Raw genomic sequence first — 26,528 nt, 5'->3', positions numbered from 1 at the left:
ACACCAAACACAATCATATAGTAGTTTCAACCAATTTATTCCATTAGAAGGGTAGGAAAATTAAGTGTAGGGAAACAAGCTGTACAGTCAAAGCAACAAGTAACACTTCCAGATGTCCACTGGTGTACCAAATACTGACAACAGGGTGGAGTACACGAAGCACACCAGAACCATCTTCACCACAAAGCAGATAGTGCTCTGTGTGTAATATGGGAATGGTTCATTAAAATAGTTTGTATTTATCTATACACAAGAGTTCTCATTCGCTCTCATTCAAATTAAAATCATGCATCAAATCAAGTCATGCATCATTTTCTCTGCCTATCTCACTCACTCACTCACACGCATTTATCTACCCTGACAAATCATCAGCATCATACATGTCTTGGTCATATTTCTCAGCTGTAACAACTCTTCCTCCAAAAAATCTGGCATTCAAAGATCCACATGCCTTTTCCACTTCTGTAGAGAGATATAGAAAACAATTTTCAGTCAAAGAAATATGTGGCAGAATTACAAACCACCCCCCCCAAAAAAAAAACCACCCACTGTATGCTCACACAAACATAGAAAACAAAGTGCCAACCCTGCCGTTAAATAAACAATGAAACACATACACCAATATGTTAAACGAACAAATACAAAATAAAAGGGAAAGCTGCCAGATCTCAAAGACTATTGGAAGCTATATTAATTATAAATGTAAAAACAACCACCAGTCCTCGATTTTTTTTTTAAGTTTGCGAAAGCGTTCTACAGCGCTCGCAACTGCATACGGTCATATGAGCGCGCGGGACACATTTAACATTTTTCAGTTGGTAGAAAATTTTGAATTTTTCCCCGGGTAGCGGCCGAAGCCTACTCTTATCGATTTTAGACCACCAAGGGATCTTTAACATGCGCAACTTGCACATGGGGCCTCTGAGACTTTTCGCCTTTGTCCGACAAGGCTAGGTGAACATCTTTCCTACCAGAAGATCAGGGGTGTGGCTGAAAGACAGCAGTGAGAAGGAGCCAAGGAGTAGCAGTAGAAAGGTTGCAGAAAGAATCAGGAGCCCAGAGTAGAGGAAGGGGCAAAGGAGGTGAGGGGGTGGGGGCGGAAAGTGGAGACGAAAGCAGACGACAGAACATTGCTAGAGAGCAGGAAAGGAGGTGAAAGGAGACAATTTTAGAGGAGAAAATCTTTCCGTTGCTACCTGGATTCGAACCCGGGACCTTTGAATGAGAGGCGAACACCTTAACCATATCCATATGTAGTGTTTTACTATCGTATCCATACGACGCGTGGAACTCTGTGCCACCACTTTCAAAGAGGAAATTTACTCGTTAATCCCATCTGTACGCTTTGCATAGCAGTCTGTCAAAATGACTTTTTGAGAAATACTGAAAGCTTCAAAGAGATCTTCGTACCAGAAGTATTCAAAATTGTGAAGAATACAACCCCGGGGGTACAAAGTGACCCCAGGGCGTACGGATAGGGTTAACCTCTAGACCATGAAGCTCCCACAGTCCTTGTTGGTAGTCACCATATCAGATCATACTAGGAAAGCCGTACCGAGTTTTGACAACATGGGACAGAATTATACAGTACTGGAGGCTGGAAAGCAAATTGGAGCAATTGGCTGGGTGGGTAATACCATTGAATTTCAGCTCCCACCAAGTCAAATGAATGTCAGCACTATGTTCACATTTATTTTCCAATGTAAAAAAGTAACTTATATCCAGCAAGAACATTGCTCAGAAGGTTACGGTTGGCATCTTTTTGCCTTTGAGGTTAGCTTAACATGAAAGCATTTTCATTTGAAGTTGTATTTTAATGGCTGACGTTTTTGATACAGAGGAATGGTCACCAGCTCATGACAGTGTTACTTGTGAATTATGTGTCGTTACAGTGTAAGCACCTGTTCCTCATTCAGCTTAGAAATCTCCCATAAATGTGAAAATGTCCCAACACTTTACATGTCAAGTAAAGAACATTTTCATCAATTTTCTAACTTGGTTAAATCTCCAAACAATCTACTGCTCAGGAGCAATAAAATCTCAACAACTCACCTTCTTGGGTGGAAAATTCAACAAAAATCTTCACAATGATTTCTGCATCATCTTCTTCACTTTGTCTCTCCTGGTAGATGATCACTCTGTTCACAGTTCCAAATTTGCCACATTCATCTGTCACTTCACTTTCAAGGTCATCATCAAGGTCCTCTGGTCCCACCATGTTCCGTAACACCATCACTCGACACTGCAACAGAGAAGGACAAATGTTTAAAATACATATGGCACTGGGTCCAAGGGCTGTTATTTCACTTGCAACAGTTCCTGTGTATACATTTTTTCCGAACATGCTTCACAACTGGTGGACGGATCCTGTGTACATGTATATTATTGGGCATTATCCATCCAGCGGCGAGCCAGCAGTTGACTCGTTTTGTCCGCTAAAGGTTTGGTCAAGTTTTATGTGATACTTTTTTGGCTATCTCGGGCTAAGGGAACCCCCCCCCCCCCCCCCAAACTTGCAGTAGAGGTCTGTAAACTGGAACAGACACGAGTAAAGACAAGAGTTGTATTTCAGACAGAGCTTAGGAAACAATATTATCCCATCATCCACAAAATACTTCTACTGGCTGGGATCCTGTTTCATTTTTCCACAGCAAGCTGAGATACATCAAAGATAATAAATTGCTTATAAGTTATTTCTGTGTAACTAAAAAAAACGTCCAACACACTAAAGTAAAATGAACTCTTGGTGCTGTTTATTTCAGGCCGGGATAGTAATTTTCTGCACCATAAATCTGATTTTTTCTATTTCAAAATACAGATGGGCACGGATAATTCCGAGGATTGACAAATGTATTTTGACAGGTCCATAATTTGAGTCAAGCAATAACGAAAAAATGAAATATATCACTTGCGGAATGGCAAATTATTTGAGCTACCTCTTGATTTCGTTTTCCGTGTTCATGTTATCTGTGCCTGACTGTTCTGATAAAACAGTAAAATTAGAGGCAGTTTCCAGTTTCGGAGAGAGCACTCCTCTCTTTAGTTGCAATTTTTTAATATGATAGCTTCCAGGTTTTTTTTGTGGTCGACAAAACTGCAGGAACCCTCAGGGGTCAAAAAGTAGGCCTCGCTCGAGACAACTTCTATTTGAAACTTAACACATTACACCCTAAAGGTCTGGATGGGAAGTCCCTTCCTTGATCCTAAGCAAGGGGAAGGAACCCACCTCCCGTAAATACAAGCGTTTAAAAAAACACATTTTAAAAATACTAAATAAATTCCAAAAATCCTGAGAAAAAAAAAAGTTTGAAAGAAAAATAAATGTAGTTTCAGATAAATATAACTTTATGTATGCGCAAACTGTTGGAAATGTTTTAACTTTAGTTCAATCGGGGTGCCCTACATGTCCCTCTCAGCCTCACGGTCGGGCCCTAGATCTAAATTCTACATCTGATAAATCTCAATCGCCCTAACTCTGGCTACAACATTTTCATCTATATCTGATTTGTCACATGCTTGTTTTAACTCAAATCCATCATTATTTCCTTTTTCAAACTCAGTTGTGTTGCTTTTTAACAAGTCGAGACACCTTCGAAGTGTCGGAAACGTGATCGCATTTCAATCGACTCTAATATTAAAACTACTGGCCCGCAAAAAAATGTTTCGGTATCAAACGGAAACAAACATTTTGCAATAACTATGAAAACCAAAATCTCGAGATTTTGTTTGGCCGGCGCGGGCGGTTCGGGGCGAGTTAGCGTGCAGCGCATAAGGAAATTCACGGGCAAGTTAGGGTGTAATGTGTTAACAAAAAGGCAGAGATCACCTTCTATATTAAGTGACCTAACATTTCCTTTTTTTACATTATGATCACTGTCATTCTGAGTAGCTCTGACTTACACACCAATTTCATAGTTACAAGAAACTACAAGACATAAAAGTGAAGCATTCATCTTTACCTCAGACTTCCGCATCAACTTCTGCATGACCATATGTCTGGCATTGCTGCCACTGATCTTCATGCTCTCTTGTTGTTCCAGAGTCTGTGGAAGCTCCTCCTGGTTGCCCTTGTTTTCCTCAGTTTCTTCCTCTACAGCACCGGCAGCACTAACTGGTGTCTGGCCCAGTGAGGCGACAGTCAATCCAGGTAGAGAGGATAACTGACTTGCTGATGGCTCCTTCTTCAAAGCCATGGCATTTACCATTGCAGCAGCCAATGCTGTAATGAAGGAAAAACAAATAACGTAAGATATATTAATACAATATAATCCAGTTATATCGACGTCCGATTTATCGACATTTTGACATCGACATATTTTCCAATTACGAAATTTTTCCTTCAATGGCTTCATTAACTCACTTCAGACGGGTCACACAACAGTTGCGTGACCCCCGCCATGACGCTCGCGTCGGGTCTCACAAGCCCTGCGTGACCAACTTTGGAATTTTTTTTTCGGTCTACAAATCACGCACGGATCGCGAGACCCGCCTCGTACCCTTGTTTGGCCAAGCCTGGGCTACTTAGATTTCGTTTCGTATCTCTGGGGCCGGTAGTTTTTAAGTTATTGAAGGTGAAGGACAGTGACCCCAACTGTGGTTGAACAGACCGGAACTCGCGCTTTGTTTTTTTCTATACAGCTCATAGTAATCCGACAGTCGCGTCGTAGTAACGGTCGAAGAAGTCGCATGAACAAGAATCACATAATTTCGCCGTTTTCTATACTTCTGTACGTTTTACTAGTTCTAGTGTCTCAGAATATGATGTGTCTAATAGTTAGGATCCTGGATATGTACCCGAACACGGCCCGAGTCGTAGTTCTAGGGCTAGATCTAGCACTAGTACCGGTGTTGGTTTTCGCGCAACGAAATCACAACGTCGTGCCGTACATCTGTCTCATGTAATTCAGTGTATGGGTCTGAATCAATGCACAGACCAGCTTTTATATTTTCACCAAACACTTGCACATGTATACAAATAAAACCAGAACACTTTGAACTTTTATTTTTGTTGTTGCAGTGAATTTCATTCTACTTGTCACGTCTCTGGAAATTTTTCGAAATTCAAATTCATGCCAATTTTTAAAAAATCATACAAATTAAAGTATTAGACTTAGACAACTTTAGTTTTTTGTATTAGATTAAGCTTGAATGTTACTTTACTGTGTCAAAAAATGATTACAATACGGTAATTCTGAGAGTTGTGGTGATTTATTGAAATACCCCCCAAAACGCCAGTCTTCAACGCTTGTGGCTGGTGAAAGGGCCCAGTCGCAAGTGAGTTAAACAATTTCTTATATACACTTTTTTCCCGTTCCATTCTGCTTTATCGACATGCTTCCTGAGTACCTGATAAAGCCCACAACATAAATGCGAGGGAAAGCCAAACTAACTGTCAACGCATTTGTTCTTCATTAAGTCCGCATACCCGCAAAGTAGCCTAATATCGACACACCATGCTTTAGTACATCATGTAGGGCCTACAGTGTAGTCTCCAACACAGTAGTGCCTCACAGACGTGAGCGTCTCGCGCGCTGGGCATTACCTCCCTACCCCCACTCCCGATAGCTCACTCCCCTTCCCCATCCCATTTTCACTCAGTTCAGTCTGTCGCTGGCAAGTGCCACGGTCAGCGAGTCACTGCCTCGCCTTTTCATTCTCCCCAGCAAGCAGCCGTAAACAGGCCTTACAAGAATGCTACAACAAAGTTTGCGCTGGTGTGTAGTGTGCACATCGCGTTGCTCGGTCTTTGGTACCGTACCTCCAACACACACACACACACCCTCCTCTGTTAGTTTCAAGAATCAAGGGTAGCAGCCAGCTTAAAATTTATACATCGACATCAAATCCACTTCCCAAAGCATGTCGAAATAAGCAGATTATACTGTATCTAAAATATATTTCAAAACAAAATAACAGAATGCTGGAATAGCTTAACAGGCATAATGTTCCATGACACCCCCTGACTCTTGGAGAGTTAAATCCACCAACAAACTTTACGTAAAGATGAAAAATTTCCGAAGTTCCCTATAAAAGTTTCACATGTAAAAGATCCCTTGGTAGTTGTAAATATATCTTTAAAAGAACTCTGAGATGAAAGGACCACCATATTACCTGGACTAGACTGTCCTAGTGTCATCGACGGTGGCAAAGACGTGAGACCAATGGCAGGCGGATTCGCAGCTGGGAGGATTGGGAGGACAGGTGCTGTCTGCAAGGACATGAGCGGCACAGGCGGGGCCGTGGGTGGCTTGGGCATTGACGGGTGGGCAGGAGCCATGGGAGGGGCTGTAATGCTGGAGCTGATTACTGAGGGTGTCTTTATCACAGTACCAGCACCGCCCAGAGTGGGCAGAGCCAAGCCAGGTGGTGCCTGAGCAAGAAAGAAAAAATAATATTAAAAAGGGGGAAAGACACGCAGCAGTCCTACAAATAAAAAACTGAAATTATTAGTGCCCAAAACAACCATTTAAAATTGCTATCAACTTTATTAAAACAAAATTAAGAAACATAAAAAACAAACAAAACCGAGAAAATACATGCACCTAAATTTCTAACACACTAAGAGCTTATGTTTTTCATTTTGGTACAAAAAGCTCTATTTGGATTGTTGTGGTTGGATGTGAAAATGTAGATATTTGCTAATTTACCTTGAGTTTATCAACACAATTTAAACCATATAATATTTCTAGTTGTAATTTTCACTTTCAGATGAATAGTTTTACTCATCAGTGCTCACTCCCTTGAGTATGAAAGAAAATGGCAACAAAAATAAAATTCTGTATTGCCAACCTTTCCAAGCTTTGTACCTTATATTCTACAAAGCCTATACATGTAACTAATGATTGTGATCAACAGTAAAAGGGAGTGTATGCTGTCACAACCTGTACTCTCAGAGCTAAGTTTTTCAAACGACAGGAAACGATTGAATAAAACACCCACCAGTAAAACACTACGGCAACCATTAAAAAAAAACCCTGTTGATACAAATACTCACAAGTGGGACTTGTGCAGCTTCTAGGGCTGTCAATTTGGCTGTAATTGCTGCTGCCGCGACAGCAGATGCTGTTGGCATGGCAGTTGGAGGGATGGAGGGGGTGATTCCTGCATCAGGCGGTGTGATAGCCTGAAAAGTTTTTAAAAACGTAAATCAGACTATGTTTTGTTTTTTTAGTAGAAGTTTTATGGCGCTCGCAACTGCACAAGGTCATGTGAACGCCAGAAGATTAGAGGTGTTACAAGAGAGTAACAAACATAAAAAAGGAGGGGAGATTTCGACGATAGATTTTTTAAAGGAAAGTAGGAGCAAACCACACCAGAGCACCCGCCAACCACCCACAAATCGGACTATCCCATTAGACATCCCTCCACCAAGAAAAATTTACTATGCCTTAAAAAAAAAAAAGAATAAACATAGACAACAATTATCTTTTTCTTCAATCCATCAGCCCCAGTATTTTCATTTCACACGCAAGTACAAAAAGAGTCACCACTTTTTTTCTTTAACATATCAAGTGCTTAAATTAGCTTTACTGAAATCAATTTCGTTACCCTAGATTCATATGTAAAACCTGCACAACATGATGAGCTTTTCAAGCCAACATATTTTAACATCCACAAAAACATACCATTAGTACACATTAAAAACACAATGAACATTAACGCGTTTTCCTAGAAAGAAAAAAACATATTCCGATTGACAATATTTTTGTGAGTGACTGAAAATGGTTATCAAATTTAAAAGACCAACTGTTTCCATTTTCAAGGACGTGCCAATGTATGTGAAAGCAGAATGACAAAGACGCTCGATCTGACTGACAGCATGTGGACTAAAAAATGTTTTAACTTACCCTTCCAACACGTAGATACTGTCCACCAAGATCAAACAGATTCATGGATGTGACTGCATCAGACGAAGCTTGAGCTGTATCGTACTCAATGAAACCAAAACCCCTGGAAGGCAAAAAGTACAAATCAGTGCAATGAAAAAAATATTTGTAACTGAACTCAACACAGCTCAACTTGTTTTATTAACTTGTGCAAAATCAACAAAAAATGTCAATGTAAAATTTACCTCAGCTGATGTTCTCCTGATGAAAGACTAATTATTGTTGCAGAAAATGGAGATTCTCATTCCTAATCATTCATTACTTGCACTTTTAAGAAAATGTTCCCGTTTTTAGGTTTTTAGTTTCAGTAAGAGATTTACCACACTGGCAATACAAATATGACATAGAGTCATATAAGAGCCAAAGATCAGAGGTGTTACTAGAAGGCAACACACAAAGAAAAGAAACAGAAAGATTAGGACAACAGGGAAAAAAGAAGCAAACCACACCAGAGTGGACCTTGCAAATGTATCTGAAGAGCAGACCAACATTCTCAAAAACTATTTCAATGCTGAGAAGGCATCAGAATGTACAACCCAACAATATGACAATAAAATTGAGAGCTTACAAAGTCTGCACAACAACAGCAAAATGACTGACTTAACAGATCAGACAAAAGAACTAACAGAAGCAGACCATATTAGGGGAGGGTTCATGAGCCTACTGTGAGATACTGTTCCAAAGAGACACACGAAGATGAAAAGGGATGAGAACTCCGATTAAAATCACCTATTTTTTTTAATGGTGCCATTCTCAGTGTGATACACAAAATATTCTTAAAATCTGATAAATCATCAAACCACAGAAAAAATTCAAAATGTAACCTTACTTGTGTTTTCCAACTTTAGCTGGATCCTGAACCAATTCACAAGTCTTGATCTTGCCAAATGCTTCAAACACGCTGTAAAAAAAAAAAATGTTATTTCAGAACAATCAATACCATCAATAATATATCAAAAGCCACAAATGAAGCCATTACTACAAGGTTGACCTTTCAATGTATTTCCAATCATATCCTCGTGTTGAGAGCAAGTTTCATTGATACTTTGTAATTGAACAGTTGTCCTGATTGTAGTACTGAAAAGATAGAACTGAGCTTTTGTCAAAAGGTGGGGGTGTTTGCATGAGGACTTTTTAAATCAACCACTACTCATGGAAAAATATGTTTTCTTCTGAAAACTTTATGCATATGGCAGGGAAATAAGTTGGTCAAGCTGCATGAGCAAGTAGATTGATGTGTGCATCTTATATCTCTTCATAGAAAGATAATAATACTAAAAATAGGGCATTTTTTACTCACCCTGAGTGCACACGTAATTGTATGTTAAATACAGAATATTGTTAATCTTAAACTATCAAACAGTAGTGCATTCAAACATTGAAAATAATTAGTATACACCATCATAACAGCGCGTGTCCATTAGAAGGGTTTTATTTTTTAATATTAATGATGTTATTGCTGAGTAAAATTTATAAGTTTGTTCATAACTCGTGTCATAATTACATCATCAGATTTTCCAAGGTCTAGAAAACCCAAATCGTTACACATATCATCCCGAGGAATGACCGGTATTAAACATTGGTTTGACATTGATCCATCAGAAGGGTAATTTTCCGCTCCGTCTCATGGTTTTGCTTAAATATGACTTTGATTGAGATAAAATCCAGGTTTGTCATAATGATGTTATGAACAAACACTTTATGATATTTCTGCAAAATATCATGTGAGGGACTTCCCACTGTTTCACAACATCCCTTTACATGGTGGAATGAACATGGAAGAGTATCGTGCTGATGACTCAAAAGAGAAGCGAAGAAGAGGCAAAAATATGCTTGTCATAATGGATTGTCATCATGTTATGAACATGACAGTGTGTCATAATGGTTATGAACGAAACCTTATTCCATGTAATTTACAGTTGTTTTGGGATGTATTTTTAATTTTAACCCAACTTGAGGATGTATTAGACCTTGCTTACTTTCTGATATTTTGATTTTTATCATAAGTGTATGGATATGTATTTTAATCAGTATTTTTCTTTTGTAGTAATGGTTATGAACGAACTACATATTGTACTCTGAGGGCTTTCCAGAGTTGATAAACATTAAAAACATGTGCACAGATACATATTATGAGGAAACTTTCATTTAATATATTTTTTTTAGTAAATGAAAGTTCAAAATATTAATTTTTAGGTCAAAACTGAAGTTTGTCATAATAGTTATAAACGAACCATTAAAGGTATTCTAAGGCTTTTTCAGTGATTAAACTTTGAATTCTTCCTACATATAACCTTATTTTGAGGAGAGTCTCATAAATTAAAACAATTTTATGTGAATGATAGAACAATAAGTTAATTTTTTGGGCCCAAAGTAAAATTTGTCATAATAGTTATGAACGAAACAGTGTGTCATAACGGTTTTGAACGAAACCTTATTCCATGTAATTTACAGTTGTTTTGGGATGTATTTTTAATTTTAACTCAACTAAAGGACAGAATAGACCTTGCATACATTTTGATATTTTGATTTTTATCATAAGTGTATGGGTGTGGATTTTAATTAGTATTATACTTTTGTAGTAATGGTTATGAACGAACTATTTATAGTCCATTTTATATATTTTGAGGGCTTTTCAGTGTTAATAAACTTTAAAAACATGTACAGAGATACATATTATGAGGAGAGTTTCATTTAATAAAAGTTTTAAAAAATGAATGACAGATCAAAATGTATACATTTTTAGGTCAAAATTGAAGTTTGTCATAATTGTTATGAACAAACCATTTTAAAGGTATTCTAAGGGTTTTTCAGTGAATAAACTTTGAATTCTCCCTACATAGAGGAATCTATCATATTTTAAGGAAAGTCTCATAAATGAAAACCATTTTATGTGAAAGTGAAAGACAGAACAATATAAGTAAATTTTAGGGGCCCAAAGTAAAATTTGTCATAATAGTTATGAACGAAACAGTGTGTCATAATGGTTATGAACGAACTTTAAATTTATGCATAACATGCCCTATGACCAGTTTGCGTTTAAAAATATCTGTTAAATGGTCTCTCATTTATCACTTGACTATAATTAAACCAGAGTGTTATTTTAGACAATTCTAGCCATTGAAACTTGACATAATTGATAGTATTTTGGTCACTTATTGTTCGTTCATAACTATTATGACATAAAAAAGTAATTTTATCAAAAATTAATAAAGATTTTTATAAACTGTCAATTCTATGTATTTTTGGAAGTTATTTGCTATGTCTCAAAATATAACCTCAGCCTAGCTGAAGAAAGGAACTTTGAGTATTCATAAATTTGTGTCATCATTGTTATGAACGAACTTTTTGCTATTTCCGTCATTCAAGTCAGAATTACACCAAAACCATTGCATATATAGCTTTGGCAGTTACTGAGCCTGAAAGAGCAATCATTAGGCTATATAATATGGGTGATTAAAGAATTATTACATAAAGTTGAATTTGGACCTCATTTGTCACACCCAGGTATCCCACCATTTGGCAAATGCTCAACTATGTTGTGACCTCTGGATTCATCTACCAGAAAATGTTAAACTAAACTTATTCCCTTTGCCCGTCATTTGAAGGAGAGCTCATCAGTGTTGGAAAATTAATTGTTTGACAAATGCGATCCAAGAGCATACTAGAGCGGTTTTTGTTTTGCCAAACATCTTGTATTTGAGAAACCACTACAGGTACTATCACATTATATAGCAGATGATGATGATGATAGTTCGTCAAGTAACTTTGATGATAAAGGGAGTACAAGGCAGAAATTACCTAGATCTGCAAACGCTGTCTTTGAAAGTAATTCAGCACTGACGTACTAATACAAGTTCACCATCTACATCAATAGATGTCACTGATATGCCTTTTTCCCAATACATTGTGTCATCATTGTTATGTACAAGTAATATTTGTCATCATTGCTAATATCACTAAGTTTTCAACATATATTTCATACAAGCAAGATTCATTTAGAAGCAAAATATGCCTTTATTGATCTGTGTATCTCATAGTGCAAATTTGTTTTTTGTAGGCATGATTTTACTTTTTCCTAGTATGTTTTGTCATCACTGTTATGTACGAGTACTGTTTGTCATAATTAGCAACATAATTGTGATCGTCCACTGTCTTTGATATGACCTGATATCTGTTTCAAAGCAAAAGAAACCTCTCCTGGGTTTTTTTTTTATTCTTAGAGTGCGCATTTCTCTCTGGAGGCATGACTTCGTCTTTTCCTGTACATTGAGTCATCATTGTTACGTACAAGTCATGTTTGTCATCACTGTTATGTACAAGTCAGCTCCACTGATTTTGTGTTTTTGCCTCATATTAGTTTAAAAATTGTTTTACACATGTGTTTTTCTGCTACTGAGGCTTTGATAACTGCATTTGTATAGCCTTTCACTATTGTGATGTGTTGTCAATGATAATGTCCAATGTGTGTCCTTTCTTGTACATAACAATGATGACATGTTCTGAGCACTGCGTCATTGTTACAAAGCTTGTAATTTATATTACCATTATGAATGGAGTTCATAGTGTACAAAGTCTTTGTTTACTAAACAAATGGAATTTAAAGTTCATAAATTGCCTTGCTACTTATCTGTTTTTGTCATCACCGTTACAAACAAGAAATACAGTGGTTGCCAAACCAATAGACCCATATCTCCAAAACCCTACATCTCCTTGCTATGATACTCTTGGAATATGAGCACTAAATGTCAATCTGTGACTGAGGTAAGAGGTAAGAATCATTACCTTTTGATGTCATTCTCTGTGAGATCGGCATGAATCGAAGTGATGTAGATCCTATTGAAGTTCTTGGCTTCCTGACCCAGTTGCTCAATGATTGGTTGAGCTTGTGGCATGTTGCTGGGCCGACCAACCTGGGCACAAATAGAGTACATAGGAAAAACATTTGTTTTAAAAAACTTCACTGCTATTACACACACACAAACCTCATTTGTCATGACATTAAATAAAACAAGGCTCATGGTTTTGAAAGTTTATGTGAAATTTAAGCGCTTAGTATGCAAAGTAAACAAGAGAAATGAATATGAACATGTTAACACTTTGTCCTATCATTTTTCTGTATCAAAAGAGTATTTGGCAAGAACACAATCTTTATCAGCCACTTTGAAGGGGCAAAAACAGAGCTATGAACCAACACCCCCCCCAAAACTCAACTCTAATAAAAACAAATATAAAGGGTGCCTTCAAAAACATCAAGTGGCTGCTTGTCAGGAAAGGGGTCATTCTGTGTTCTATAATTAGCACAGCCATGTATGTAAAGTATCCCTACTGAACATCTATTCCTAACTATCCAGATCTTTAATAATCAAAAGAAAAAATTATGCCATTAGTTTTATTACTTACTTTTATGTTTCTTCCTCCAATCATGACTCCATTCATTTGTTCCAATGCCAGCTGGGCAGCCTCTGGAACTTCATACTCAATAAAAGCAAAGCCTTTATGTTTGTTTGTTATAGGATCCCAGGACAAGTTCACTGATTTTATGGGTCCAAACGGAATAAAGGCTTGCTTGATGGTGTCTTCTTTTATCTCAAAGTTGATACTGCCCACATAGATTCTGAAAATGAAAAACATACAACAAAGTCAAACAAAATAATAACAGATGCTTTCTGCTCTAGCCTGTCATTCAGAAACACTTGACAAGCAAAAAATGTGTTGCCATAATTTTGCATTATAAGCAATCACAGACTAAATTCAAATCAAGGATAACCTTCCTGCAAAAAAAATTGCCTTTACTGAACCAAACGTTGACATAATTAGAGGGCTGCCTTTTCATATTTGAGACAAATTTTCCACTCAAAAAAATCCCTTTACTTTATAAAATATATGAAACCTCCCTAAATAAAACAACATTTTCGGAAGAAAAAAAAAACAACTATAAATTACCCAAGGAAAGGAAAAATAGAGCTGCTTTGGTTGAATATACCCATAATACTGGTGCGTCTAAAAAAAAAAGACTCATTTAACGGGCAATAACTTGGTCATCTTTAGACCAATTTCAATGAAACTTCGAAGAAATAAAATTCAACCAGGGGTTTACTACATTAGTCAAAATGAAACAAATCAACCATCATGTCTGAAAGAAATCAAGTATTTTAAAATTTCCACCAAAACTGGGTGAAACTCAAAACTTTGCAACTCCTTAAAAATCAACCATGCTGATCTATTTTAAAAACTCACTATCTGTGCATTGAAGAAAAAGTATATATGCAATGCAAAAAATTATAGTGCCAAATAAATCCAGGGAGGTTATGGCTATTTTAATCTCCAGGGATTGACCACTTCACTCTCTACAAGCTCCAATACGCCACTAGAAATTTTGAATAATCCTATGGCGTGTTTTTGGGTCGATTTTTTGGGACATCCTGTTCATCGTTTAGTTTCAACCGTTCGATTGTTTGTGGTTTGTTACCGTAGACTTCGGTTTGGGAGGAACACGGTGACCATTCATTTGTAAGCGTTCGTCATACAAAGCGTTTCCCCACAAAAACCCACTATGGGGTGTAGCCCCATCCCACTGGAACCAGGCATCTACAGTATAACACCTTCTCCTCCCAAACTTTCTCAGCATGGTAAGATATCCATCTGATTTGACTTGTGCAGTGCTTCCGACAGCTGAAGCTGAAAAGTGGGGAAAATTCTGCTGGGAGTCTGGGGGCTAAGCCCTAAAGATATTGAAATTTTGTGCTTTTAGATTGTTGAAAGTAGCATTTGGGAGCCTGTTTGAAGAGATTGCAAACAACCCATAAAACCTATTATTTCACAATTTTTTCCTTGTTTGATTTCTCCACCTATATTGATGGCAACGTTCAAAAGCATTGCCATTTCTCAGTCACATTAATATTATATTTCAATTAATTTGTCGTTGTACCACTGACAGAGATCTATACAAATTTCCAAAAAAGTTTCTGACTGATTTTCTGTCTAAAATCACAAGTCAATTTACTTGATCAAAGCACACATTTTCAAAAGACAGAAAGAATGAGTGAATGAAAGAAAGTAGAAAATTGACACAAAAGGTTTGCTGACATGGCTAACCTGGTTTTGATCAATTCGCAGGTTAAAAATGTATTGCCGACCAACTCACAACAAACACATAGCGGGATAATGGCCGATTGCAGGAAATGCGCAATCTGGCAGGTTTCTATAACATCAACTTATTTCCCAGAGAATTACAGAAAATATCCGTAACTTCTACAAGACGACACTTAAGGCGAGTACAGATCTTTTGCCATGGTATTTCGGTAGCCTGATTCTTTTGCACTTTTTACAGTGGAGTTGATAACGATTGAGGAGCAGGTATGGAACTGTCAGAAAGTACGAATTTCCATAAAAATACGGAAGATTGGAAGCATTGGACGTGGTTAAACGTCCTTGTCCAGAAACCAGAACAGGCCAATCAAGCCCCTGTAGCTGAACATTTTCTAAGATGCGAAATTTTGGGTTTTATCCAAAAATTGGTTGAAATTTTTTTAACTCGATATTTCACGAAGGCGTTGATGGATTTTCTTCACATTTACAAACTTGATGTCCCCCTGGTTGAAATTTATTTGTCGGAAGTTTTGTTAAAATTAGTGCGCCAATGACAGACTTATTGCCCTTTAAGTGTGTCCTCTTTTTTTTTTTTTTTGACACCCTCTACATTTTGCCCAATCTCTACAGAAGCATTTAGTTTGGTTCCCTGTACTCACCTGCACATAAGGGCAAGGGCTTGCTGTCTCTGGACTGTGTTCTGGAAGTTCTGCATTTGCTAAGAAAAAAAAAAAGAAAAGAAAAATTTAGCAAAACAAACCACAAAAAATTGCACATCCATATTCTGTGCTTTCAAGAACACAAATGAAACTAGCCTTACAGGCTATTACGGTTAATTACAAATGTTATCTAGCTTCTATTTCAATCAAATCTTATGACACAGACGGGAACAAGAATTATAACACTGACCGATTTGTCATTAACACTTTACCTCTCACTTTATTCACAGCTCTAAACTGAAGAGGTTTTTTTTACATAGAGATGATATCAGAATTAAACAACTACAACAAAATTAGCAAGTTGTAAATACTAGACTCTAAATTAGAGACATTATCTAAGAGCATAGCATGCTACAAAGCAAGTTATAGCATTGCACTGAATTTGAAATTGTGGGGATGCAGATCAATAACCACAGTATTATTCATGACAACAATATAAGGACAATAGCGACACTGAAAAGTATGAAGATGAAGAGATCATACTGGAGGCTGGGAGGAAGAGAGTGACATAAAAAGGCGAATAAAAAGATTAGAGAAAGAAAAAAATAAATTTAAAAGCAGGGACAACATAACGAGTTGGAATTGAGAAGCCAGAGAAAACTAGTGCGTTTTGTAGAAAAAAACCTTAAGCACATTTCATTTTCCCCAATTAAGTAGCACTTATGCACCAAACAACCTCATTAATCATTTCACCAACACAGAAGTTTCTTAAGTTTAGAAAACATGAGAGGAGAAAAAAAAAGGTATGCTTGTCTTTCCACCAAAATCAGAGTAAGAAAATAAAAGCTCTGTGTGATTCACAATTGACCCTCACCTGCTGCTGGTGTGCAATAGTTTGTCTGACCAAGACACTTTTGATGCTCTGCTCCATAGCATACTTCTTACATCTCTGGATGTCCTCCATCTGTGCCACTGTCAGTTTTGGTGGGGTGAAAGGCTTCACATCTCGTTTGGCACCTGGACCCTCCAACAGGGGTCCAGACTGCTCGGACTGAGGGAAGTATGGCTCATTCGAGTCTCCAGAGCCTACAAGAGAACCAAATATTCATCTATAAGGAGCAGCCCAAGAACAAACATTCAGAACAAGACATCCAACAGCCATATATTTAACTTACCGTCTGAATCAAGGTACCAAGGCGGACATGGTCACAATATACGATGCATGCTCCATACAGATATACTAATTCATGCAACTTCTGCGTATACGATTACTTAGAATAGTGTTATAAAAAATGAATAACCCATGTCTAGCAGTTTTATTGGACTTTTCACGGGACAGAACCTAAACACTGGCACTGCTAAATTTCAAAAAGTTTGCAGTTAATAGGGTATTCTGACTGAATTCCAAACACCTTTCCTGAGAACAAGAAATTTTGTCAAAGAATCATCTCAAATCTATTTGAAAGTTAGCAGTGAACATTGCTCAGTAGAGCCAATATCTATTTGACATCAAATTGCAATCTTTACCACGTCCGATGTTGATTATCCGCCCGACATTCAAAGCATGTTATGGCGGAGCTGACGTTGCATGTCCTTCCAGACAAAAAGCTGGTAGTTTGGTTTGGTAGAAAGCATAAACCCCTTCTCTTAAGACTGCATGAGAAACACACAGAAAAAAGAAGAGAAAAACACAACATTACTCATTCCTGTCGATTTTTGAAAAGATCAAACGAATACGCAGACCAAACCATAGCTCGATATGCACGAAGTTCTTGGGATCAACATACAAACCTGATATCATCATTTGATACAAATTAGAAAGTTAAAAAGGCAACAGTGGGCACATTACAGGTGCATGATTGTAGTTCTGAGGATGGTATCCATAAGGTAGTCGGAGGGGTTGTGCTGCAATTGCTTTACAGCATTTCAGCCAAAAGATTACAAAGGGAGTCTACTGAAGAAACAGCCCAAGTTTACACCGAAAGAAATGCATCCCTCAATTAAAATACATGCATTAAAGCAAACTAGAATTGCTCGTGAGAAAGTCATCTCAATATATTGCTTCTTACATCCCTCACTAAAGAGGATCCATCAAATGTTAGTGTGTTTCCAGTTTAAGACTAAACATTTGGACTTCAAAAGACACTGCAATTGCACAATTTATGTAAAGACGAAGTAAGAGGCAGACAAAAAATTAAAATGTTGTTCCCAGGGTTGGTAATTGCAACAACTCAATGACTGAAAGAGAAATGCAAGTATGGAGAGAAAACAACACTGAAAAAACCCCACTGAACTACAAAAACACCAACAGCAAACATTATGTGCAATCCACATCTTCATCATGGCTGAGGGTGGAACTTTGTAGATCAACAAAAATAATATATCAAGTTTCGAATAGACCTGCTCAAATATATTCAGAGTGGTTGGTCGCCAGGGCCCCAGACATCAGCACTTGCAGCTTTTAAAACCTGATGGGAAATAAGCCCAATGTCCGGATTTGTTAAGGACAAATGAACAGTTTCACGACAAAACGCTACATATCCATTTTTCCAGTTTTGAGAAAAATTAAGATCTCTGTTCTTCAATCGCTTACTGAATAATCCTCAGCAACTTTGTTTTTTAGAGTAAACATGATGAAAGGCTAAGTTGATATTTGATGTAAGATGAAATCTGAACTGGATTCTTTAACTTGACGAGATCTCCATACATTTTTGACAAAAATGCAACATATCCCCATTAAAACTATAAGTGAGGGAAAGAACTGCTGACCGACTTCCATTCATCACAATCAAAGTTGCATGACTTGAGGAAAGAACGTAATTGGCGCGCAGAAGATATGTCGTAGTTTGTCAAAAAAAGGTCTACCGCATCTCTCGGCAGTTCTTTTAATAAGGGGCCTCACCTTTCAAGATATGATGGAACTAATTTCTGCAAAACTTTGAGAATGGCATTTGTCGCATTTCCTCGTCAAACTGTTCAAATGTTAATGCACACAAACATATCACACCAAAATTGAGCAAGAAGGTAATGAAACTGATGGTGTCCCAACTTCCTCTGCAAATCAGTTTAAAAATTCAGCCACTCTGAAGATATCAAACTAATTCTGCTGGAACTAACATTGTAAACACTATAGAGGACCGGTTTACATACCCTACTGACACAAGACAAGTATGACAAATCTAGGTGAAGGGTACCCCTTTTCAAAAATAAATCTGAAAAATAGTCACGAAGACAAACAAACACACTGGTACTTAATGTGAAGAACAGTCAAATACTCCTGAGTTGTGTGGATGGCTGGTGCCTCTATAAATAAATAATTGATGGTCAAGGTCAAGTTGTGTGGAAGGCAGTATTGTTTCATTACAGAAAAAGAAGTCAGTATGAAATGCCTCAGAGGTAAAGATTACCAAAAATAAAACTTTACAAGATTGTATATATTCAAGCTTTCAAAAGCACAGGATTTCGCTTAGTATTTCATAAGTTCTATATTTGATTTTCCCAGTGCCTAGAGCCATTTATTGCTAATGCCTAAGATACATGGTTTGAAAAAATAATTTTGTTCAATCTAGGATGGGTACTATTTTCAAACTCAAAATAGGAAAATCATGAAACAATGAAGCTGACCTGATATTTTATAAAAAGTAACTTTTACACACTAAAAGAAAATAAGCACTAATTTGGTGTAAAATCAAGTGTTCCATGTAGATGCAGTTGTGTAAGCAAAATAAATGAGACGCAAATTTTTTTAAAGCAAAAGTTTGCCAATGATGAACGGTTTCATCTACTGCTTTGTCCGGACTCATTCGATCACAGCAATACGGAAATTCTATGAAGAGTGCGCGTCTCATCATCAGGTACACATATGGGTATATGCTGAAAAAGACAGAGAAGAAAGAACAAACGATCTCCCTTCACAGGGGGCATATAGCAAACACAGAGATAAAGAAACAGCTTTACAGTGAATCCAAACACTGCTCTCAATGCACTTTTACGAGGGATATCTTTTCCCACAACTAAAAGTCAGGAATAATAATCTTATAGCACTATGGTGAAACTGATTTCCAGAAAACACAACTATTATCACATACAAAGAAAATAAGGCACTAGTGAAAACAAGAAACACAAGCAAATAATATTCTACAACTGAACATTTTGCTTCAAAAATGTCTAGTTTCACTTAAAGATCCTTTCCTGGTGTTTATTTTAGTAGAACTTTTCTTGTCAGTACTGCCACTTAATGATAGCACACGTTAGTGCTTGGCATAGTTGCTTTTGCCCTCCAGTGTGTTTTGCTGAAAGCATAAAAAATTCGAGGAAAGAAAAAAAAGAGGGGAAGGATATTAATAAAATGGCTGTATATTCCAAGTCATGTCAGTAAAGGCACAATAAACATCTGCTGGGGTGATTCAATGACTCTTGTCTTGTGTTTATTTACGTGGAACTTTTCTTGCCAGTATTCCACTCAATGATTGCACCTCATAGTGCTGGGCACTGACGCTTTTGCCCTCCGGCAAGTTCCGCTGAAAGCACAAAGAAATGGAAGAAAGAAAAAAAAAACGAGAGAGCAGCAGGATAATATCAACAATACACATTGAGTTCCCGTTGGAATGAACAGTACATCTGACTTTCACTCTCAATAAAAAATACAAAGTCAAATGTTTCTATGGAAGAATGTAGACCAAACTAATTTCAAAGGTAGTTTTGTTTGTACAAATTACATTTCCAGTATTTGGCACTCTGCTTATATACCAAGCCACTTATTTAACGTGCCATCAATCCTATCTATCTAAAATTGTTTATGACTATGATTGTCAGTAACCATGCAACATCTCTCAAAATTATAGATACCATTAATATCAGATGTCAGAAGTCTTATATAAGAGGTTTAAAAGCTGTTTGTCAGCAAATTGGAGATGTTCATGTCTAAAATGTACTAACATGACCTAAATTCACTTTACTTGTAAAGGACTCGAAGATACCGATACACAGATTTTTTTTCTCTTTATGTCATTTACAAATAGGATAGAAAAGACACTTATTCAAGACAGATTTTACTATATTAATTTGACTTTCAATTCAACTTGTTTCAGGAAGTACCCTAACCCCATCTCATTACTAAATACCTTGATAAGACTTTATTTTCCACAAATATTCGAAACAGAAAAAGTTCAACCCATCTCAATCAGAAGAACCTCATATTTGAAAAAAATCATCACTGGCTTTTCAAAAAATATCTTTGAGCCTTACAACACGTAGGCCATAAGGTTTGGGGTTAAAGCATAAGACTCTGAAAAACAAAAACAAAACAAACAAAACAAAAAACCAATCAAGGCATTGCATCACACATGGAAGATGCCTGTGCGTTTCAGTTTTAGCTTCACACAAGTCGAGACACACGTCTATCCACATTTTAAGAACTTACCATTCTCTAGTTTGATCTTTTTTGCTGCAACATCTCCAGCTCCATCTTCTGGACTGTGCCCCTGAAACCACAAGCAGACTGTCAGAATAACGGCCATTGTTGTAATTGTGAACAATGAATTAAAAATTTAATCAAGGCAAAATCTAAATGTATGTGTCGATGAGGTGGAATCAGGCTCGACAATTTGGGCATAATAAGTTATTGGTATCATCTTAACTCCTTGAGCGGGATTCGAGAACGTGTCAAAAATCCAGATTCCCCCTCAAGCGGGATCCACAAGTGGCCTCAGCTCTAGGCTCGCCAGGCACTAAAAATAGACAGTCGATGGCTATAAATCTTAAACTTGCTCCGTGACGATTCAAATATGTCGTCGGTGCTTCTACAAGTGTAGTTTGTGGAAGATTTTCGTGAAAAAAATTGGATTTACTTCACCGTAAAAATGAGGTGAGCTAATGTGAAGGAACCCAATTATATACTTCCAGAGGTAAAAGGGCTAGAACTGAGTTGTTTAGTACCCAACAGACGATTTTTTTCGCTGGAGATTCAGAATCGGATGAAGAAGACCTAGAAAGAGATTACGAAACACAGCGAAAGCAGTATTGATCATGAAGCAGGCCAAGAGTGAGGATAGATCTAGATCTAGTGAAAGTGGAGACAACAATGATAGGTATGTTGGGGGGTGTGGCACAAGACCAGCTGATCATGGGGATACTGATCAAGGCCAGGTAGACCTAGATCTATATGATGGATGGACAGATGTGTTCACAAGACCTGCTGTTGATCTAAAACAACTGTTTGTGAATCAAAATATTGGCCTACAAAACCTTCCTGATGACATTACAAATAATAGTAATCCTATTACTCAAGCTAACGAACGATATCACTTCTCGGTACCAGCCAGTCATACCTGCTGAAATTTGGCCTCTTCGAGTGATTTTTATTGCAGAATCTAGTGCTGCTATCACTTTTTCTAAGTCTATCTTTGGATCTAAAAGACTAATATTAAATTTGCATGAAAATATGTTGAATTGCGCTACATTGCTTGAACTGTGGCCGATCACCCCTCTACACCTTAGCAAAGAGTCTACATAACAAGAGGGGCCACTTCTCTCTTTGAGACAATTAAAAAAGTGTCCTCAAAATTCGGTGGCGCCCTCTTCACAAATGTGCACCCTTTGCGAACGAATTATCCTACTTGAGTTTAAAAAATCAAAGTGAAACTAGCAAGTTTTTGAATAAATTTCGGAAGAACGCTTTTTTAAAATGGTTACGCTTACAAAAAACCTTTTCCGGAGGAAAGGGTGATTGTTTTCTTCGTTTAATTTTACTTTAGAATTAAAGGCGAGAGGTCATTAAAATATTTTTTTAAAACCTAAAACTTCGCACTGAACGAACCCGAACTGCTGATGAACTGCAGTCGATCTGCGCACGCAAGGAGGTGCTATTCCTATTCTTCTTCTGGAAAAACGAAAAAGAGCCTCAAAACAGACTGCAGCGCCATCTGAAGCAAAGAGCGAACTTCCTGCAGACACTTTTTTGGCTGAGTGGCCCATCTTGTTATGTACTATCTTTGACCTTAGCAAAGCAGTATCGGGAAAACCCGCAATGACGTCATTGGTAACATGTTTAGTTGTAGCAGTTTTAACATTCTATTACTTTAAAACTCTCTGGTTTTAGGCAGTCAATCACATGCCGCCCAGCGATCACGCGCCTCTTGCATGCTCGCGTGTTGGGTCCGTGATCTAGTTCCAGCTCTAGTGTTTTGTCAATGGATGGGGGGTAATTTTTAATTGGAACGTAAAGTGTAGGTCTACTACACACAAAGATCTGAAATTTTACAGCAATAAAGAAGACATGTGGGGCGCCTGTCGGTGGCTTATCTATCAAAATCGGTGGATCGGTAGTTTGACCAAAAAGTCAGTAATATACCGATTTTTTTCAGTAGGGTTAGCAGGTATGCGTTTTGGAAATACGTGTTTTTTCATCATCTCTGAGATTTTGAGAAACTAATTTGCTATTCCAGGTGTTGATCTCTAATCTTCTGGAGGTGCGTGTTTTTTCCATCACCTGTTAGATTTTGGAAGTGCGTATTTCTAATGGATATGTTGTGATTAAAAATGTAATTAATTGTATGGTAAGTGACTCGCTCTGTTTAAGCTAATTTTTCGATGGCCTTGAACTAATTGTTCGAACATGGATGTGATGAAGCTGGTGCAATAAACTTTTTGCAACAGCACAATTTTGCGAGTAAACCCAACGAACTGAGCAACATGTGGGCGCATTATGAGCTTAGTGAAATCCAGCAGGGGGGAGGAGAAAGTTTTTTGCTGTCCAGCCCATAAAAGTATCAAAATCTCTTTGAGAAAAGACATATTTTCTTAACTCTCATTTAAAATTACATAAAATTTTGCAACTCATTTTTTGGGGGGCTTTTAAAACTCCAGTAAACTCTACACAACTGTTAGTTGGAGAGACTGAAGAAACTGTGGTACAAAGGTACCAATATTGTAGAGAACATTTGTGCCAACTGGCTAGTTAACAACCCCTACATGATAGGGGCCCCAGGACACATCGTAGAAATAGATGAAAGCCTTGTGGCCAAGCGGAAATACAACGTTGGACACGCTGTGCCGGAGCGGTGGGTATTTGGGAGTGTTGATAGAAACACCGGACGCGAGTTCTTGGAACTTGTTCCGGACCCCACATCAGCAACCCTGCTGCCCATCATCCTTCGCTGTATAGCACCTGGGACAGTCATCCACTCTGACGGGTGGAAGGCTTATGGTAACATAAGAAATTTGCCTGTAAATCCACCTTACCAACACCAGACTGTCATTCACGACAGGAATTTTGTCGAACCTGTCACCGGCCCTTGCACGAACAGAGTCGAAAGCTAAAATTGCAAGAGACGATTTAAGCAGATGGCAGGAGTACAATGGACAACTTTAAGTTCCCACCTGGACAAGTTTTTGCGGAGGGAGATCCATGGGGACACCAAGCAAGCCCTCAACAACATTCTTCTCCACCTGTCCCAATGGTACCCCCATCCCCTGCCTAAGGCACGTGTGTTATATAATTCCTTTATTTTTGTCCTTTTTTCTTTGACTCCAATTGGAGTCCATTTTCCATTCTGGCACATCGGGCGGTGTTTTACTTTTACCTTTCCGAGTCATTTCCGGCTCTCCGACGTTAACGAAAGTCGGGACCACAATATTCGGTGCTTTTTCGGTAGTTCCCACCCCCCCTTATTTGAGCCTTACCTACTTCTAGATCTAGATTCGCGGTGAGCTAAGATATCAAACCTAACAACAGCAAAACATTAAATTGTGGTAAAATTCAGGAACCCCCCTTCCTATTTTTGTTAGGTCAGGGGGGCAAGCCCCCCTGAAACCCCCCTACTCTTGGGGCCAAAACCCGTGAATAACAATTGCAGGGTGGGAACTACCGAAAAAGCGCCCAATATTCGAGGAGTGCCGAGGGGAGACTGTTGAACATCTCCTTCACTGCCCAAACCTGGCAGTTCTTCAACGCAGGCTCCTACACACACCTACAGACTTACAAAGCCTGTTCTACTCTGGCGTTGACCAGATGATAAGATAAGGACATGAGGTTACTTGAGGGAGGCATTGCGCTGGCAAGAGCAAAATGCTCCCACGGCCAAAGGGATTTGAAAACAACAACACAACATCAACAACAGTATAACAGCCTAGAATCTAGAATTCTAGATGTAGATCTAAAATCTAGATCTAAATCTAGATCTAGATCATATCTGGGGCCAGTAGCCTACATGTAATACAAGTCAATCAGTGTGTCTGGTTGCCAGGAGTAGCTTGAGGTGACTCGATGAGTGACTTGGAAGCTGAACATGAGCTAGATCTAGCCTAACTCAGCAGAACTGAGGACACTTTTTTGGTCTTGACTTGAGACTTGAGTTTGTGACTGACCAAGGTGGTCTGTCAAATTCAAAATCAGAAAACAGCAGGACATTAATTTTTATAAACCTCACCTCGGACGTGGTACCATTTGACATTGTTAATGCCTGAACGGGTGACGACATCGCTTGATGGTTTGAATGCTACAAATTTAGTCAAAAGTGTACTTCCAGAATCGTCGTAAACGCGTTCTTTCCTTCAAGATGGCGACAGCGCGGCTACAAAACTCCGGATTTTTCTTCGGGACTAGCAAAAAAAAATGCAATGCCATGTGTTTGTAATGTGAGCATGGCTGGGCCTATAATGCCTCTGAAAGCCAACGAAAATTGAAATGTATTAATAATAATAATCATCATAATCATAATAATAATTATCATTATTATAATAAATAAATAATAACAATCAAAGAAGACTTCCAAGAAAAATTTTTTCACAAACACTATTGTCTGTGGTGTATAACATCGTCAGCACTTCGAGTTAATCTAGATCTACATAATAATATTATATTATTATAGTAGCTATGACTTATAACTTTTGCTCTTGAAGTTACCATGAAATATTTGAGACCAGTGCAAATTGTAGGCCTATGCTTCCTATAGATATCGGGTCGTCAGGCACAGTGTCACATAACTGGTCTTAAAATTTAGAAGAAAAAAATAGTTTTCGGTCACTCGCAGTAGGCTATAAAAAAAGTGGAATCAATAATATAATAAGTGGCTCGATCAGATTCGACTCTGCAAACGCAATACGGATTTTACCTGATTAATAATCCATAAACATGCTCACTTACAGTTATTGATAGGTCTCCCTAATAGATCTAAGAAAGTCTAGACTCCATCCCATTAAAACGTGTCCTCTCTTTTTCCAATGATACCAAGTACTAATTTTCTCCAGGGATGACCAAAGCCGTGAGATAAGCCTCTATGGGATGAGGGGCAGGTACAATCATCAGTGTTTCGACCAATAATTTGTCCATCGTTGAAAGGGTCCATTGCCCTTGGCAGAGCAAACCCTAGCCTAGCCCACCATTGATTTCGGCGGCCACCTAGGGTGTCCAGATTTGGATATTAGGCCGGCGGGAACACGCACAGTGCAGAAACAAGGTTATTGAGAATGAGAGTGAGTGTTGAGCGTACATGCGGCTAGCAGCAGCCCGTCAGCCAGAAGCTGATTGGCTGTGGGTAAGCTAGTGGTGCTCTGATTGGCTGTGGTAGGCCAGTGGTGAATATTGTGTTGGGCCTATGATTCCAGTTTTAGCAGTTCGGAAACTTCTGAAACAGTGCTGTAAATATATAAAGCCTAATCTACCTATTCCAGTAAGGAGCTGTGCTGGCCGAATGGACAGCGTTACTGCGCGCGGAGTGAACGGGCGTGGGATCGAATCCTGGGAAAGAAAATTTTTTTTTTTTTTTTTGGCCTTTCTTCTCCTTCTCCCGACTGACCAACAATTGTTCCCCATAATTATAATTCGTTGTTTTGTAGTTTTTTAGGTAGTGATTAAGCACGCACATTCTGGTGTTGCCTTATAGAGGCGCTT

The 26,528-nt window shown here is 38.1% G+C and overlaps 1 protein-coding gene across 4 annotated transcripts; it reads right to left on the bottom strand.

Moving 5' to 3' along the window:
- Positions 1 to 18: 18 nt before the first annotated feature.
- LOC101858473 (poly(U)-binding-splicing factor PUF60) lies at positions 19 to 25,232 on the bottom strand. 4 transcript variants are annotated; one of them, XM_035968301.1, is made up of 15 exons: positions 25,066 to 25,232; positions 21,060 to 21,120; positions 20,073 to 20,157; positions 17,165 to 17,290; positions 16,512 to 16,723; positions 15,638 to 15,696; positions 13,290 to 13,503; positions 12,672 to 12,799; positions 8,716 to 8,787; positions 7,848 to 7,950; positions 6,995 to 7,123; positions 6,112 to 6,370; positions 3,960 to 4,219; positions 2,053 to 2,242; positions 19 to 462 (listed from the first exon to the last, which is right to left on the bottom strand). In XM_035968301.1, the coding sequence occupies exons 5-15, from the start codon at positions 16,599 to 16,601 to the stop codon at positions 353 to 355; spliced, it is 1,614 nt and encodes a 537-aa protein (XP_035824194.1). In that variant the 5' UTR covers positions 16,602 to 16,723; positions 17,165 to 17,290; positions 20,073 to 20,157; positions 21,060 to 21,120; positions 25,066 to 25,232; the 3' UTR covers positions 19 to 352. The 4 variants fall into 4 exon arrangements, with proteins under 4 accessions (XP_035824194.1, XP_035824193.1, XP_005092717.1 ...); XM_035968300.1 differs by lacking the exon at positions 20,073 to 20,157 and having other exon boundaries at positions 17,165 to 19,510; XM_005092660.3 differs by lacking the exon at positions 20,073 to 20,157.
- Between the last annotated feature and the right edge of the window lie 1,296 nt (positions 25,233 to 26,528).

This window comes from Aplysia californica, unplaced genomic scaffold (genome assembly GCF_000002075.1).
Source record: "Aplysia californica isolate F4 #8 unplaced genomic scaffold, AplCal3.0 scaffold00050, whole genome shotgun sequence".
In the NCBI taxonomy this organism is placed as follows: Eukaryota; Metazoa; Mollusca; class Gastropoda; order Aplysiida; family Aplysiidae; genus Aplysia; species Aplysia californica.
This window is presented reverse-complemented; position numbering and strand designations above follow the sequence as displayed.